Below are 13,029 nucleotides of genomic sequence, written 5' to 3'. Positions count from 1 at the left end.
TATATGTATATATATTAAATAAAAAGCTAATTGTTAGGTGTGACTTAACTTTCTTTTTCCTTTTAAAGTCACTGTGTAGAAGCTGGCCCGTACTTACCTCACCCTCTCAGTCATGTGTTACCACAGCTGCCTATGCCTATGTGTAATCTTTCTTTGTGGAGGACAGCACTTCATTCCTCCATAGACACTCAGTCACAGAGATAAGACTTTAGACAATTCAAACTCACAGTCATTGTGTTGATTTGAATTATAAATATGTATATGATTTTTAAAACACTAATATTTTGGGGCTGGAGAGATGTCTCAGTTGTTAAAAGTACTTGTTGCTCTTACAGGGGACCTTGGTTTGGTTCCCAACATACACATAGTGGCTCACAACCATCTGTCACTCCAAGTCCGGGTCATTCAACACTCTCCTCTAATCTCCATAGTTACCAGGCATGCACATGGTACAGGAAAAACATTTATATACATTAAAATTAAAATACAGATCTTAAAGATCTTTAATTTCAAAAGAAATATCTGATAAAACTTAAAAGCCATACTGTCTTAGGGTTTCCAAAATATACAAGGAACTCAAGAAGCTCGTCACCAAAACACCAAATAATCCAATTAAAAAGTGGGGTACAGAACTAAACAGAGAATTCCCAATAGAGGAATCTAAAATGGCTGAAAGACAGTTAAGAAAGACCTTGGTATCCTTAGCCATCAGGGAAATGCAAATCAAAACAACTCTGAGATACCATCTTGCTCCTGTCAGAATGCCTAAAATCAAGAACACCAAAGACAGGAGAGGATGTGGAGAAAGGGGAACACTCCTCCACTGCTGGTGGGAGTGCAAATTTGAACAGCCACTTTGGAAATCAGTATGGCAGTTCCTCAGGAAAATGAGAATTAGTCTACCACAAGATCCAGCAATTGCACTCCTAGGCATATACCCAAAAGATGCAAATTCATACAACAAGGACATCTGTTCAACCATAGCATTATTTGTAATATCCAGAACCTGGAAGCAACCTAGATGCCCCTCAACTGAAGAATGAATGTAGAAAATGTGGTACATTTACACTACGCAGTAGGAAAACAAAAACAAAAACAATGGAATCTTGAAATTCATAGGCAAATGGATAGAACTAGAAGAAACCATCCTGAGTGAGGTAACCCACTCACAAAAACAGAAACATGGTATGTACTCACTCATATATGGGTTTTAGATATAGAGCAAAGGAATACCGGCCTACAATACATACTGCCATAGAAACTAGGAAACAAGGAGGTTCCTAAGAGAGACATACATGGTCCCCCAGAGAAAGGGAAAGGGACAAGATCTCCTGAGCTAATTGGGAGCATGGGGGGAGGGAAGAGGGGGCTAGGAGAAAGAGCAGGGGGTAAAGAGGAAGGGAGAGGAGGACATGACAGAGCAGGAAGACAAGCAGGGGAAGAACAGAGGAGAGCAAGAAAAGAGACACCATAATAGAGGGAGCCATTAGAGGTTTAAAGAGAAATTGGCACTAGGGAAATGTCCTGATATCTACAAGGATGACCCCAACTAACAATCTAAACAATAGTGGAGAATGTATCTTAAATGCACTTCCCCTATAATGAAATTGATGAGTACCTTATATGCCATCCTAGAGCCTTTATCCAATAGCTGATGGAAGCAGAAGCAGACACCCACATCTAAACACTGAGCTGAACTCTGGAATCCAGTTGCAGAGAGGGAGGAGTAATGAGCAAAGGAGTCAAGACCAGATTTGAGAAACCCACAGAAATAGCTGACCTGAACAAAGGGGAACACATGGACCCCAGACTGATAACTGGGAAACGAGCATAGGACTGTTCTGGACCTCCTGAACGAGGATGTTACTTTGGAGGTCTGGGCAATCTATGGGGCCTCTGGTAGTGGATCATTATTTATCCCTAGTACGCTAATGGACTTTAGGAGCCCACTCCACATAGAGGGATACTCTCTCAGCTTAGACACACAGGGGAGGGTCTAGACTCTACCCCAAATGATGTGACAGACTTTGAAGATCCTCCATGGAAGGCCTCACCCTCCCTGGGGAGCAGAAAGGGGATGGGATAGTGGGCCGGTGGAGGACAGGGGAGGAGGGGAGGGAGAAGTAACTGGGGTTGGCATGTAAAACAAACTTGTTTCTAATTTAAATAAAAAGGGAGGGAGAAAAGGTTCATAATGACTCCCAAGTATTCATTAGCTTCCTGTATTGTATCACTAGGGTGGGACCACTGCTCGGGTAATAGCCATTGCTTATATCAAAACAGTGACAATGACAATAGACAAATGCAGTTTCAAACTACATCGGAGGTAGAGCTTGATGATATTTTCAAATGATAAAAAATGAAAAGTACCTACTCCAAATTTACCACAATGTTGACTGTCGTATACCAGTTGTAGACTGTGCCTTGCTGTCTTTAGAATGTAAGACGGCCACATTTTGTTTAAAAGCTGGGTCATAATGATAAGCAGAATGATCACAGACACACAACCTCAAATGAGGTGCTTCTGTTTTCTGTTTTGTGTTGTTCTGAGGATCAAGTTTAGTGTATGTGAAATGGCTGCAGCAGGCTATCTTTCCAACTCATTTCCAAGGCTGGCCTTGTGTTCATGTTAGGAGCTTTTCCTCCCTTGGCATAGGGAACATATGAGTGGAGATGTAGGGGTTATGCTACATGGGTTATTTTGAGTTCAGATCAAGATTAAGTATTTATTCACAGTATCAGTCATTTCTCCAACCCTGTAGAGAAGGTGGTTTTTGTTATAGAATATGTTAGCTGTTCTGTGTGCCATTTGCTTAAGAAATTCTGTGTTACTAACAATACCTGTTGTCTCTTAGATTTCCAGGACTTCCACCTGTCAATAATATGGCACCCTCTTATGCATCAGGCCAACCCCTGCCACCATCATCTTACCCAGGCCCTGGGTCCACTTCCTCTGTAACCCAGCTGGGCAGTCAGTTCGGCTCCATGCAGATCAACAGCTACGGTAAATGTCCATTGGCACTGTTCACTCAGGGCCACCACTCAGTGTTCTTTGTTGGAGGTGTGAGCCCAGAGCCCACCCTCATCATTTACTCTTTTTAAAGATAAACTTAGCTCTAGCATGACATGTTAAAATGCTACCTGCTTCATTTTTATATAAGCCATTGGTACTACTTACGGCTCTGGCTAGTTTTCTCATGAGCCTATTGTTACTCTTTCAAGGTAATTGAAGAATCCTCAGGATACCACCTTCACTGATAGAACAATAAAAAATGAAAATGCGGACTTCACAAATAACCGTTAAAAGTGTAATTATTTGAGGAGCTATGAGGGTTGTTTTAAAATTGTATTGCTTAATATGGGTTCTCCAAATTGAAAATAAAATGCATATTGTTTCAGAGTGAGTTTTAATTCCATGTTTAGGTCTTTGGAAGAATCAAATCTCAGATGCCACAAACCAGAAAAGAGGAGAGATCAGGACTGTACTCCCTAGTAGCAGCATGGCTACATGTTGTGCTTTACGCTTGAGACCTCTTTGGGGGTTGAATCGCCCTTTCACAGGGGTCACCTAAGACCATTTGCATGTCAGATGTTTATATTATGTTTCATAACAGTAGTAAAGTTACAGTTATGGAGTAGCAAATATAACTTTATGGTTGGGGGCCATCACAACAGGAGGAACAGGAGTCACAGTGATAGGACCACAGAGAACCACTCCTCTAAGGGATGCTCCTTTTCTTGGCTGTCTTCCTACTGTTGTGATACACCACCATGACCAAAAGCAACAGCGGGAGGAAAGGGTTTATGTCAGCTTATACTTCCAAGCAACTATCCATCACTGAGGGAAGTCAGTCCAGGAACTCAAGGCAGAAACCTGGAGGCAGGAACTGATGCAGGGGATCATGGTGCTAGCATCTCCAAAATGCTGAGGTCTCCTGCTGCAGCTGTGTGGTATTTCACAAATAGCCTCTCCAGGACTCTCTTCGGAGACTCTGACCCTGTCCATGGTGCCAAGCCTCAACTTCTCTCCCTGATGCCTTCAGTCCTGGGGCTTCAACTGCAATAGAGGTTGAACCTTGGCCAGTGTCCTCTCCTGGCCTCTCATTGTGCCAAGCTGCTCTCCATGACTCCTTCATGCCTTCAAAAATACTACCACTTGGGAAACTTACATATTATCAAGCTTGGCTGCCGGCACAGTGTACAGCTTTGGTTTCTTCTGAACCAACACCTTTGGGTGCTGATGCCATTCTTTGTGTAATCACAGTCAATTCCCTGGTCCCAGGTGACCAGCTTCCATTGTCCCAGCAAAGCAGATGTTTTACTCTAATGGTTCTGGTCTCTTGTTACTTACAGCTGGTTCTTCAGCTCTAGCCGACACCATGATTTCTTTTTTGTTTGTTTGCTTGTTTGTTTGTTTTGAGATGGGGTTCCTCCATGTAGCTCTGGTTGTCCTGGAACTCACTCTAGACCAGGTTGGCATCAAACTCAAGAGATCTGTCTGCCTTTGCCTCCTGATTGCTGGGAATAAAGGTGTGTTCCACTCCTGCTTGACCAACAACATGAATCCTTTCTTTCTTTCTTCATTTCTTTCTTCCTTCCTTTCTTTCCTCCTCCTCCTCCTCCTCCTCCTCCTTCCCTTCCTCCTCCTTCTTCAAGACAGCCTGTCTCGGAACTCACTCTGTAGACCATGCTGGCCTTGAACTCACAGAGATCTGCCTGTCTCTGCCTCCCAAGTGCTAGGACTAAAGGTGTGTACCACCACCACCTGTCTTACACTACAGATTCTTTACATGAAAACATCACACAAATAGTCCTGGTAGAGTCTTTGCTTTCCTCTGAAACTTCACAAGTCAGGGCTCCATCATCTGCACTGCTCCCATCATTGTCTTCTAAATCCCAACAGAACAGTCCATTGATCTGTGAGCAAACAGAAGATTTTTCAACCCAAAGTTCAAATGTTATTACAATCCTCTAAGAACACATGGGCAGGTCTGTCACAGCCATACCCTACAACCTGGTACCAGCTTATGCCTTAGTTAGAGTTTCTTGTGCTATAACCAAATGCATCTTGGGGAGGAAATGATTTTTGTTTTTTGTTTCTTTTGGTTTCTTTGTCTGTTTGGGTCTTACAGCTTGTAGTCAGTCATCTAGGGAAGTCAGAGGAGGAACTTGAGGCAGACCCTGTACACAGGGCCTGGTGCAGAGGACATGGAGGAGTGCTGCCTCACTGGCTTGCTCCTCATGGTTTGCTCTGCCTGGTTTCTTACAGAATCCAGGAACTCCTACCTAGGAGTGGCACCGCCCACAGTGAGCTGGCCAGTCTGGTGGGGGGATTTTCTCAATTGAAATCTCTCTTCTAAGAGGACTCTAGCTATGTCAAGTTGACATTAAACTAGCCGGCACACTCCTTTACTACTTAGAAGTATTGATAACATTCTCCCAGAATACTTTTAATTTTTCTACCGGTTTCCAAATGGATGACTTAGGAAGCAACTAAGTTTCATGTAAGCCTAGACCAGGAAACAATTTGCATTTCCAGGGTGAATGGAGAGTCTATCAGTGGGCCCCAGCCTTCTCCTAGGTATTTCTACCTGCTTCTGAACTCATTTGGTCAAGTCAATCTCAGGATGCAAAGAATTTATTGACAGTGTAAGCTCTCTGAATGATGCTTGTTCTATAAAATTTTTTAATATTATTTTCAAGGTTCTATAAGATATACACATGTTTTAAATTAGTTCATGGATCATGTGAGATAATGAACTGGAGTTAAAATTTGTCCTGTTAAGAAGTCTCTCACTGGCGACTGGAGAGATGACTCAGGGGTTAAGAGCACTTGCTGCTCTTGCAGTTAACACAAGTTTAGCTCCCAGAACTCACATGACTGCTCTTAACTGCCTACAATTCTGTCTCTTCCTGGCTTTCGTGTGAGTACATACACATGTACACAGACACACACACACACACACACACAAATACTAAACCTTTTTTAAAAAGAAATTTCTTGCCAGGTTATGGTGGCACACACCTCTAATCCAGCACTTGGGAGGCAGAGGCTGGTGGATCTCTGTGGGTTCGAAACCAGCCTTGCCTACAGAGCAAGCTCCAGGACAGCCTCCATAACTACACAGAGAAACCCTGTCTTGAAAAAAAACGATCCAAAACAAAACAAAAGAAATTTCTTACCCAAAGTAGAGATGTTGCTTTTATACTCTTCTAAATTTCTTCTTTTGTAAAAATGTCCCCAAGTAATAGTTTTATTACCTTCTGAGGAAAGATTTTCATTTGTGGCCATAGTACATACATACATATGTAATTTATAAGTGTATTGAAAGCAAGTGTCTCTGTCATGTGCTTTGTAGGCATCAGAGCTGGGAAACGTGGCACTGAGGCATGACCTTCTCTCTTCCACAGGTGTGGGCATGACCCCCCAGAGCCAGGGTCCCCCTGGCCCTCAGTCGGCAGGCTCCTTCCAGGGACAGCCACAACCTCCACAGCCATCTATCTTGCAGCCAGGATCTCAGGTTCCACCACCGCCCCCCACCGCCCTGAACGGCCCTGGTGCTGCTCTTATGTCTCCACCAACTCACAGGCAGGATGGACTTCCTGGGCCTACCCCTCTGAATGCCCAGTACCAGCCCCCACCTCCAGCAGGCCAGACCCTGGGTGCTGGCTACCCTCCACAGCAAGGTAAGGTGGGCAGGGTGAGGCCGAGGTATGGGTTACCTGGGGCTGTCTTGAACTGGAAATCAGGTTTGTTTCTGTGTCAACTGTGAAGGGACAGGAAGTGGCCTCTGGATAGTGTCAGAAGAGCAAGTTAAAAAGGAAGTGCAGGAACTCACTTTTACCTTCCTGCTGTATTCAGCAAGATGAAGTTGGTGGCATCCTTGATTCAACAGAGTAATATTGTCATCGAGAATGACACCTGGCTTTAAAGATAGTCATTTCATTCTTTCTTTTTTTCCTTTTTTTTTTCAAGCAACCAACTATGGACCACAGATGGGAGGTGCACAGCTGTCTTACCCAGGAGGCTTCCCTGGAGGCCCTGCACAGATGGCCGGCCCACCACCACAGCTCCAGAGGAAGCTGGATCCTGACTCCATCCCCAGCCCTGTAAGTGCTCCTCCCTCTCCCACACAGAAGCTCTCCCATGTGTTAGCACTGAGTCCTCCAGGGCCTGTGGAAGGTCTGGGACACCCGCCACAAGAGGAGGCTTCTGCTCTCACAGAAGCACAGTCAGGTTCAGAACATGCTGAGGGCTCAGGGGGAGGACTCTGCCTTCCGATCAGGGAAAGTGTGAGTCACAATGGAGAGGGGACAAATACAGAGAGGGGTGAAGAGTTTGGCTATTTTATAATTTTATAAACTTGAAGATTTGTGATAAAGTATTTAGTCTTATAACAAACTTCACAATACATTAAGAATTCAACTTTAGCAGCTCTCAGTATTTTTGTTGTTGTGTTTACGACATAACTTTTCTTATAGCTGGAATATGAAAGATCCTCACAGATGTCTGTCGAGGCAGGTTCTGAATCTCTAGGAGACAGGACCTACTTAGAGGAAGTCAGTCTTTGGGGGTAGCTTGTTCCTGGCCTGTGGTGGTTTGAAGGGCAATGTCCCCTATGGGATTGTGTGTTTGACTACTTGGTCTCCAGCTGGTGGCACTGTCTGGGAGGTTTAGAAGGCGTGGCTTTACTGGAGGAAGTGTGTCACAGAAGGTGGGCTTTGCAAGCTTGAATCCTCTTCCTACTGCCAGTTTGCTCTCTCGCTCTCTCTGCTTCATGCTTGTGGTTTAAGACGTGAGCTTTCGGCCTCCTGCTCCTCCTGCCATGCAGGCCACATTCTGCCTGATTTTTGTTGTTCTGGAATCTAACGCTTTAGAATCGTACGCCAAAATAAACTCATAGTTCCATCAATTGCCTTGATGTGATGTTTTATTACAGCAGCAAAAAGGAACTGATACCCGGCCCTTTTCTGTCATGGTCTCTGCTTGTTATCTGCTGTGAGGTGTCCAGTCACAAAAATATGACGCCACATACACGATGTGTGCTCCTCCACGTAACATTCTGCACAGATATGTGGGGCCGAGCAGCCATGGGCTGAGTCCTCTGAAACACCTGTAATAAATCTTTCTTCCTTTCAGTTGTTTATGCCAAACTGTCTTTAACTATTAAAACTACTTGATTATTTGGGTTAACAATGTGTTTATACTGAGCTTATTTTGAGCCTCTATGTGATTTCAGATAACCTCCCTGGACTTTCATTCTTACCAGCTCTATTCCTGTTACAGTCACAGGCACCTTTAGTATGCTTGCGGATGGACTTCCTAGTTTCCTGGCCTCCCATTTTCAACCTTCGCTTAATTATCCAGGTCTTACCACAGTCCCGGTCATCAGCAAACACTATTGACTTTTGAACTTACGGTTGAGAGTGCTGTCTTTCCCTCCACTGCTTCCTGCCTTTGGAGTTTATTCCCTTCCAAACCGCAACGAGCATTCTCTCCACCAGTTCTTTCACACCCAGCACTGTTCTTTGACTTACATGCCTTCACCCTTGAACCTGTGTTTCCATTTGCAGGTGAATGTGTCTGTACCTTCATGCTTGTGTCTTTGTATTTGTGTGTGGTATGCCTGTGAATGTGCATGTCTCTGTGTGCATGTATGTGTTGTATGCAGGTGTTTATGTGTGTATGTTTATCTTTGTCTGTGGGTGCATGTGTTTGTACTTGTGTGTGGTCATGTTGAGTATGTATGTGAGTTAGTGTTTTTTGCAGGCCTATGTTTATGTATGTATGTATGTATGTGTATGTGTATACATGTATTTGTGTATGCATGAATGTGTCTATGTGTATTTGTATATACTGTGTTTGATGTTTGTGTGTATAGGAGGTTGTATGTATGTGTATGCTATATATGTATGTGTACATGTCTATGTATGGTGTTTGTATGTGTGCAAATGTATGAGTGTATATGTGTGGTGTGTATGTACTTAAATGTGGGTGTGTATATGTTTGTATGAGTGTTTGTGTATGTGTATATGATGGTCTATGTGCATATGTGTGTGGTATGTGCATATATGTATGTGTATATACGTGGTAAGTTTGTAGGTGTGGGCTTTGTTATTTCCTGACACCCTCACCCCGGTGTTAGAGTTCTCCAAGGCTTAATCTTTGGAATGACCTTTTCTTCATGGATATTTGGGCTCTAGGTCAACGTTATTCAAAGAATACCCCAAGAACATGCAGCTGACATCAGCTGAGATCTCCAGTCTTAGGAATCCTTGTTCTAGGGCCTCCATGCAGCCTGATGCTCACTCCTGGCTCCAGCTCCCTTCTACACACGTGCACGCAAACACTAGATGACTCTCACCTGGTCTGCTCCTGCCCTGCACCTCTGCCTTAGCTATGCCAGCTCTTCACAATGCCTGTGTGCCTCAACTTGTCGTTGACATTTCTACTGCCTGTATTTATGCTCCTTTCCTAGGTATGAGCAAGGCCCAACTGTTAAGTGAAGCTTTTTCTTTGCTAGCCGCTTTGGTTTATCCCCCCGCCAGTCGCCTGGGCTCTGCCGCGCCAGCCTGTTTCGAGATCCGCATCAGTCCCAAATAAACACACAGGAGGCTATATAAATTATGAAGCTGTTGGCCTTGCTTGTCTCTTACTGGCTAGCTCTGCTTTAAGTAATTACCCCATAATTGTTAATCTAAGTATGTCTCTTACCGGAGAATAGTTCTGGGCTCCTACCCCCATGGCGGTTACATGTTGACTCTCCTGTGTTTCTCCTTCCCAGAATCCTCCTGGACTCCTAGCCCCACCTATCTAGATTCCTATTGGCCAGCAGTAATTTATTGACATATACACAGGACTTCCCCAACATCTCCTCTTTTCTGTTTAAACAAAAAGAAAGGTCTTAACTTTAACACAGTCAAATTGTATATAACAGAACAGTTATCAAATATGAACATAGTTACAATATTTTAGCAAGATTTAAAGAAAATATCATCCATCCCATCCTTGTGAGTCCAAAGTTCCATATGTAGCTTATCTTTTATCATAACTAAGGAAAACTATAATTATAACTATCTGTCTTCAACTCCATCAAAGACCACAGAAGGATAATATATAAACACTAGGATTGACAGAGACATCTTACTGCCTGGACAGTCACCCGAAGTTCCTCTGTAACGTTGGGGCATCCATCTTCAGCCCATAGGCCACAATGTGTCTGGAACACTTCTCAGCAGAGCAGGAAATTTCAAACTGTCCATCTGCACTGGCAGTCTATCATTCATTTTTCTTTGTCCTGCAGAAAGTCTCGCGGACTCTTCCATGAAGCAGGAACCCTGTAAGACTGAGTTCAGCATTCACTTTCCTGTAGGTCCTGCATGTCCAGATGATACAACAACAGTCAAACAATCTAGGCAAGAGCAGTTTCTTGCCCAAATGGCTAATCTTGCCATGTTGAAAGCAAACTTTATAACGAGTTTCTTCGATGCCCATCTTCCTCTCAGACGTAATTGGTGCTGCCAGGAGCAGACATTTCTCATTGTCAAGACAAACCCTAAACCATTTTAAATGCCATGTTCTGAAGGTCTTTGAGAGGTTTGAAGACTGTCCATCTCAAATATATTTCTGTATATCTAGAAACCTAACTTATGTAACTAGAAATTCTATTATAAGTAACTATCTATAGTCTGTATTCAATTATGCATTACGTTGTAAAAGATCAGTATAAGCACAATACTTAATCAAGAGGAGAAATATAAGCATCACAAAATTGACCTTGAATTTGTGTCAATAAATGAAAAACAATACCCATACCATAATTCCCCTTTTTACCATTAAAAGGATTGGCTGTGATCATTAGCCAATTATAAACAATCCCATTTAAATGAAAACAAAGATTTATAAACAAGATGGGAATTGGGACGTCGCTCATTCCAAACTGCTTCCTGCTGGAAGGGGGCGCTGTTCATACCATGGGGATCATGACAAAACTCAGAAACCTGTATAAGTCCTTATTTTCGTGGTCTGTAAAGCTGCATCATCTTAGCTGTCTCAATTGTTGGAACACCTGGTCCACTGCTTCCGGGGGTCTTGGTTCGTGCAACCACAGAAGCCTGGAAGAAATCTTCAGCTTTTCATTTTCTGTAGAAACATAAATAAAAACTCCTTTTCCGAGTAACATATCCTTATGCTTAAATTTTGAAGTCAAGGTATTTTCAAAAGATATAAGTTGTATTAATTTAGCAGCATTTATAAGCAAGTGTACTTTAGTATCAGTTCCTTCCTGAGCAAGCAAAAAACTGAAAAACACATTAGCATACAGTATCCAGACTCTCTGTGTATTTTCCATCTTTACGTGGCTTATTTATTTATCTATTATTTCTTTATTTCTTTCACTTATTTATTTTTTTCTGAGACAGGGTTTTTCTTTGGAAACCTGCCTGCCTCTGCCTCTGGAGCAATCCTACCGGCGTGTGCCACCACACCCGACTTTTGTATTTATTTACCACTTTGCCGTTTCATTTTCTCTCTCAATCTCACGTATATTTTTAAACACACTGTAAACCTTTAGAGATTTTCTTTATCCAAGTCTGACTTTACTGTAAATCTTTATGTTTTTCTGGCCACGTGTCTTATCTGTAAAACTGCGTCTGTTTTAAATTGCCGTTTCAAGATGGCGGGCGTAAGCGTGACTTCAGCTTACCGCCTCAGTCCATGCTGACATCCAGCAAAAGCTGCCACTTCCAGCTGTACGTACACCCCTTTCAATCGGTAGCAGAGTCTCTTAAAACAACCTTGCTGTTTTTTTTTTCTTTTTATGCTGAGTCAGGAAGACTCCGGTAAACGAGCCACGTGAATCTCGGCTTGTCGATAGCAAAACAGAGCACACCTGAGAAAAATGCTGCTACCAATAATCTGTGCTTCTCTCCGTTCTTCTGTTTCTAAAATTCTTTTAAATCTTTTGTTATTTTGCGTGGAAATTCATGATCCCACTCCTGATCACCATTTTGTTAAGAGAATCTTTTTCTTTTGCTAGCCGCTTTGGTTTATCCCCCCGCCAGTCGCCTGGGCTCTGCCGCGCCAGCCTGTTTCGAGATCCGCATCAGTCCCAAATAAACACACAGGAGGCTATATAAATTATGAAGCTGTTGGCCTTGCTTGTCTCTTACTGGCTAGCTCTGCTTTAAGTAATTACCCCATAATTGTTAATCTAAGTATGTCTCTTACCGGAGAATAGTTCTGGGCTCCTACCCCCATGGCGGTTACATGTTGACTCTCCTGTGTTTCTCCTTCCCAGAATCCTCCTGGACTCCTAGCCCCACCTATCTAGATTCCTATTGGCCAGCAGTAATTTATTGACATATACACAGGACTTCCCCAACACCCAACTTACATGTTCTATTTTTCATGTCTTTTCATGTCATCCATGTCTCTACATGACCACAGCATCCAACTGCCTGGCAGAGGGCACGTGCACAGTTACTTATTGGCCACTGTTCTTCCAGACTCTGCTCTATGGGGCAGGGATCTAGTTTGTTCACCGCTGTCTCTAACACCTAACAGAGCCTGCTGCTCAGTGTGCCGAGTGAAGGGGTGAATGAACATTAATGGAAGAAGCAGCAGATGCCACAATTCATCATGAGCCTCGGAAGTATGTGTGTGCAAATCAGCCCCATGTTGCTTAACTTGAAGTGATGACGCAGCGATGCCAGTTGGGAGCCTGTTTGTTTTCCTCTGACCAAAATGGCATATTTTTCTAATGAAATAAACTGTTTCTTTTGGGAGGAAAGTACCCATACCCCAGTCCTGGCTGAGGTACTTCATCCAGCCCTTTGACTCTTTTAGCAACGTTATGAAGGGATGGAAGCTTCGTTAGCAAAGCTCTTCCTCACCCTCTTCAGGATTGTTAGGAGGTCGTGTCCTTCCCCTTCTTCCACCCCCTACAATTCAGACAGCTTTGCCTGGGCATCACTACTTAACTGACCATGCATCTCCACTCGACTCTCTTCCTCGTGCATTTCTAAGAG

At 43.3% G+C, this 13,029-nt stretch overlaps 1 protein-coding gene across 2 annotated transcripts in view; it reads left to right on the top strand.

Moving 5' to 3' along the window:
• Sec24d (SEC24 homolog D, COPII coat complex component) overlaps positions 1-13,029 on the top strand; it is a 92,818-nt gene that overhangs the window by 16,175 nt on the left and 63,614 nt on the right. For both annotated transcript variants that reach the window (XM_040751914.1, XM_040751915.1), the window contains exons 4-6: positions 2,856-3,004; positions 6,412-6,687; positions 6,977-7,110. In XM_040751914.1, coding sequence (XP_040607848.1) covers positions 2,856-3,004; positions 6,412-6,687; positions 6,977-7,110 — 559 coding nt within the window. The remainder of the gene's footprint in view (positions 1-2,855; positions 3,005-6,411; positions 6,688-6,976; positions 7,111-13,029) is intronic.

Source organism: Mesocricetus auratus, unplaced genomic scaffold (genome assembly GCF_017639785.1).
Source record: "Mesocricetus auratus isolate SY011 unplaced genomic scaffold, BCM_Maur_2.0 Super-Scaffold_100009, whole genome shotgun sequence".
Classification (NCBI taxonomy): Eukaryota; Metazoa; Chordata; class Mammalia; order Rodentia; family Cricetidae; genus Mesocricetus; species Mesocricetus auratus.
The sequence above is the reverse complement of the archived record's forward strand: the minus strand, read 5'-3'. Positions and strand labels throughout refer to the sequence as shown.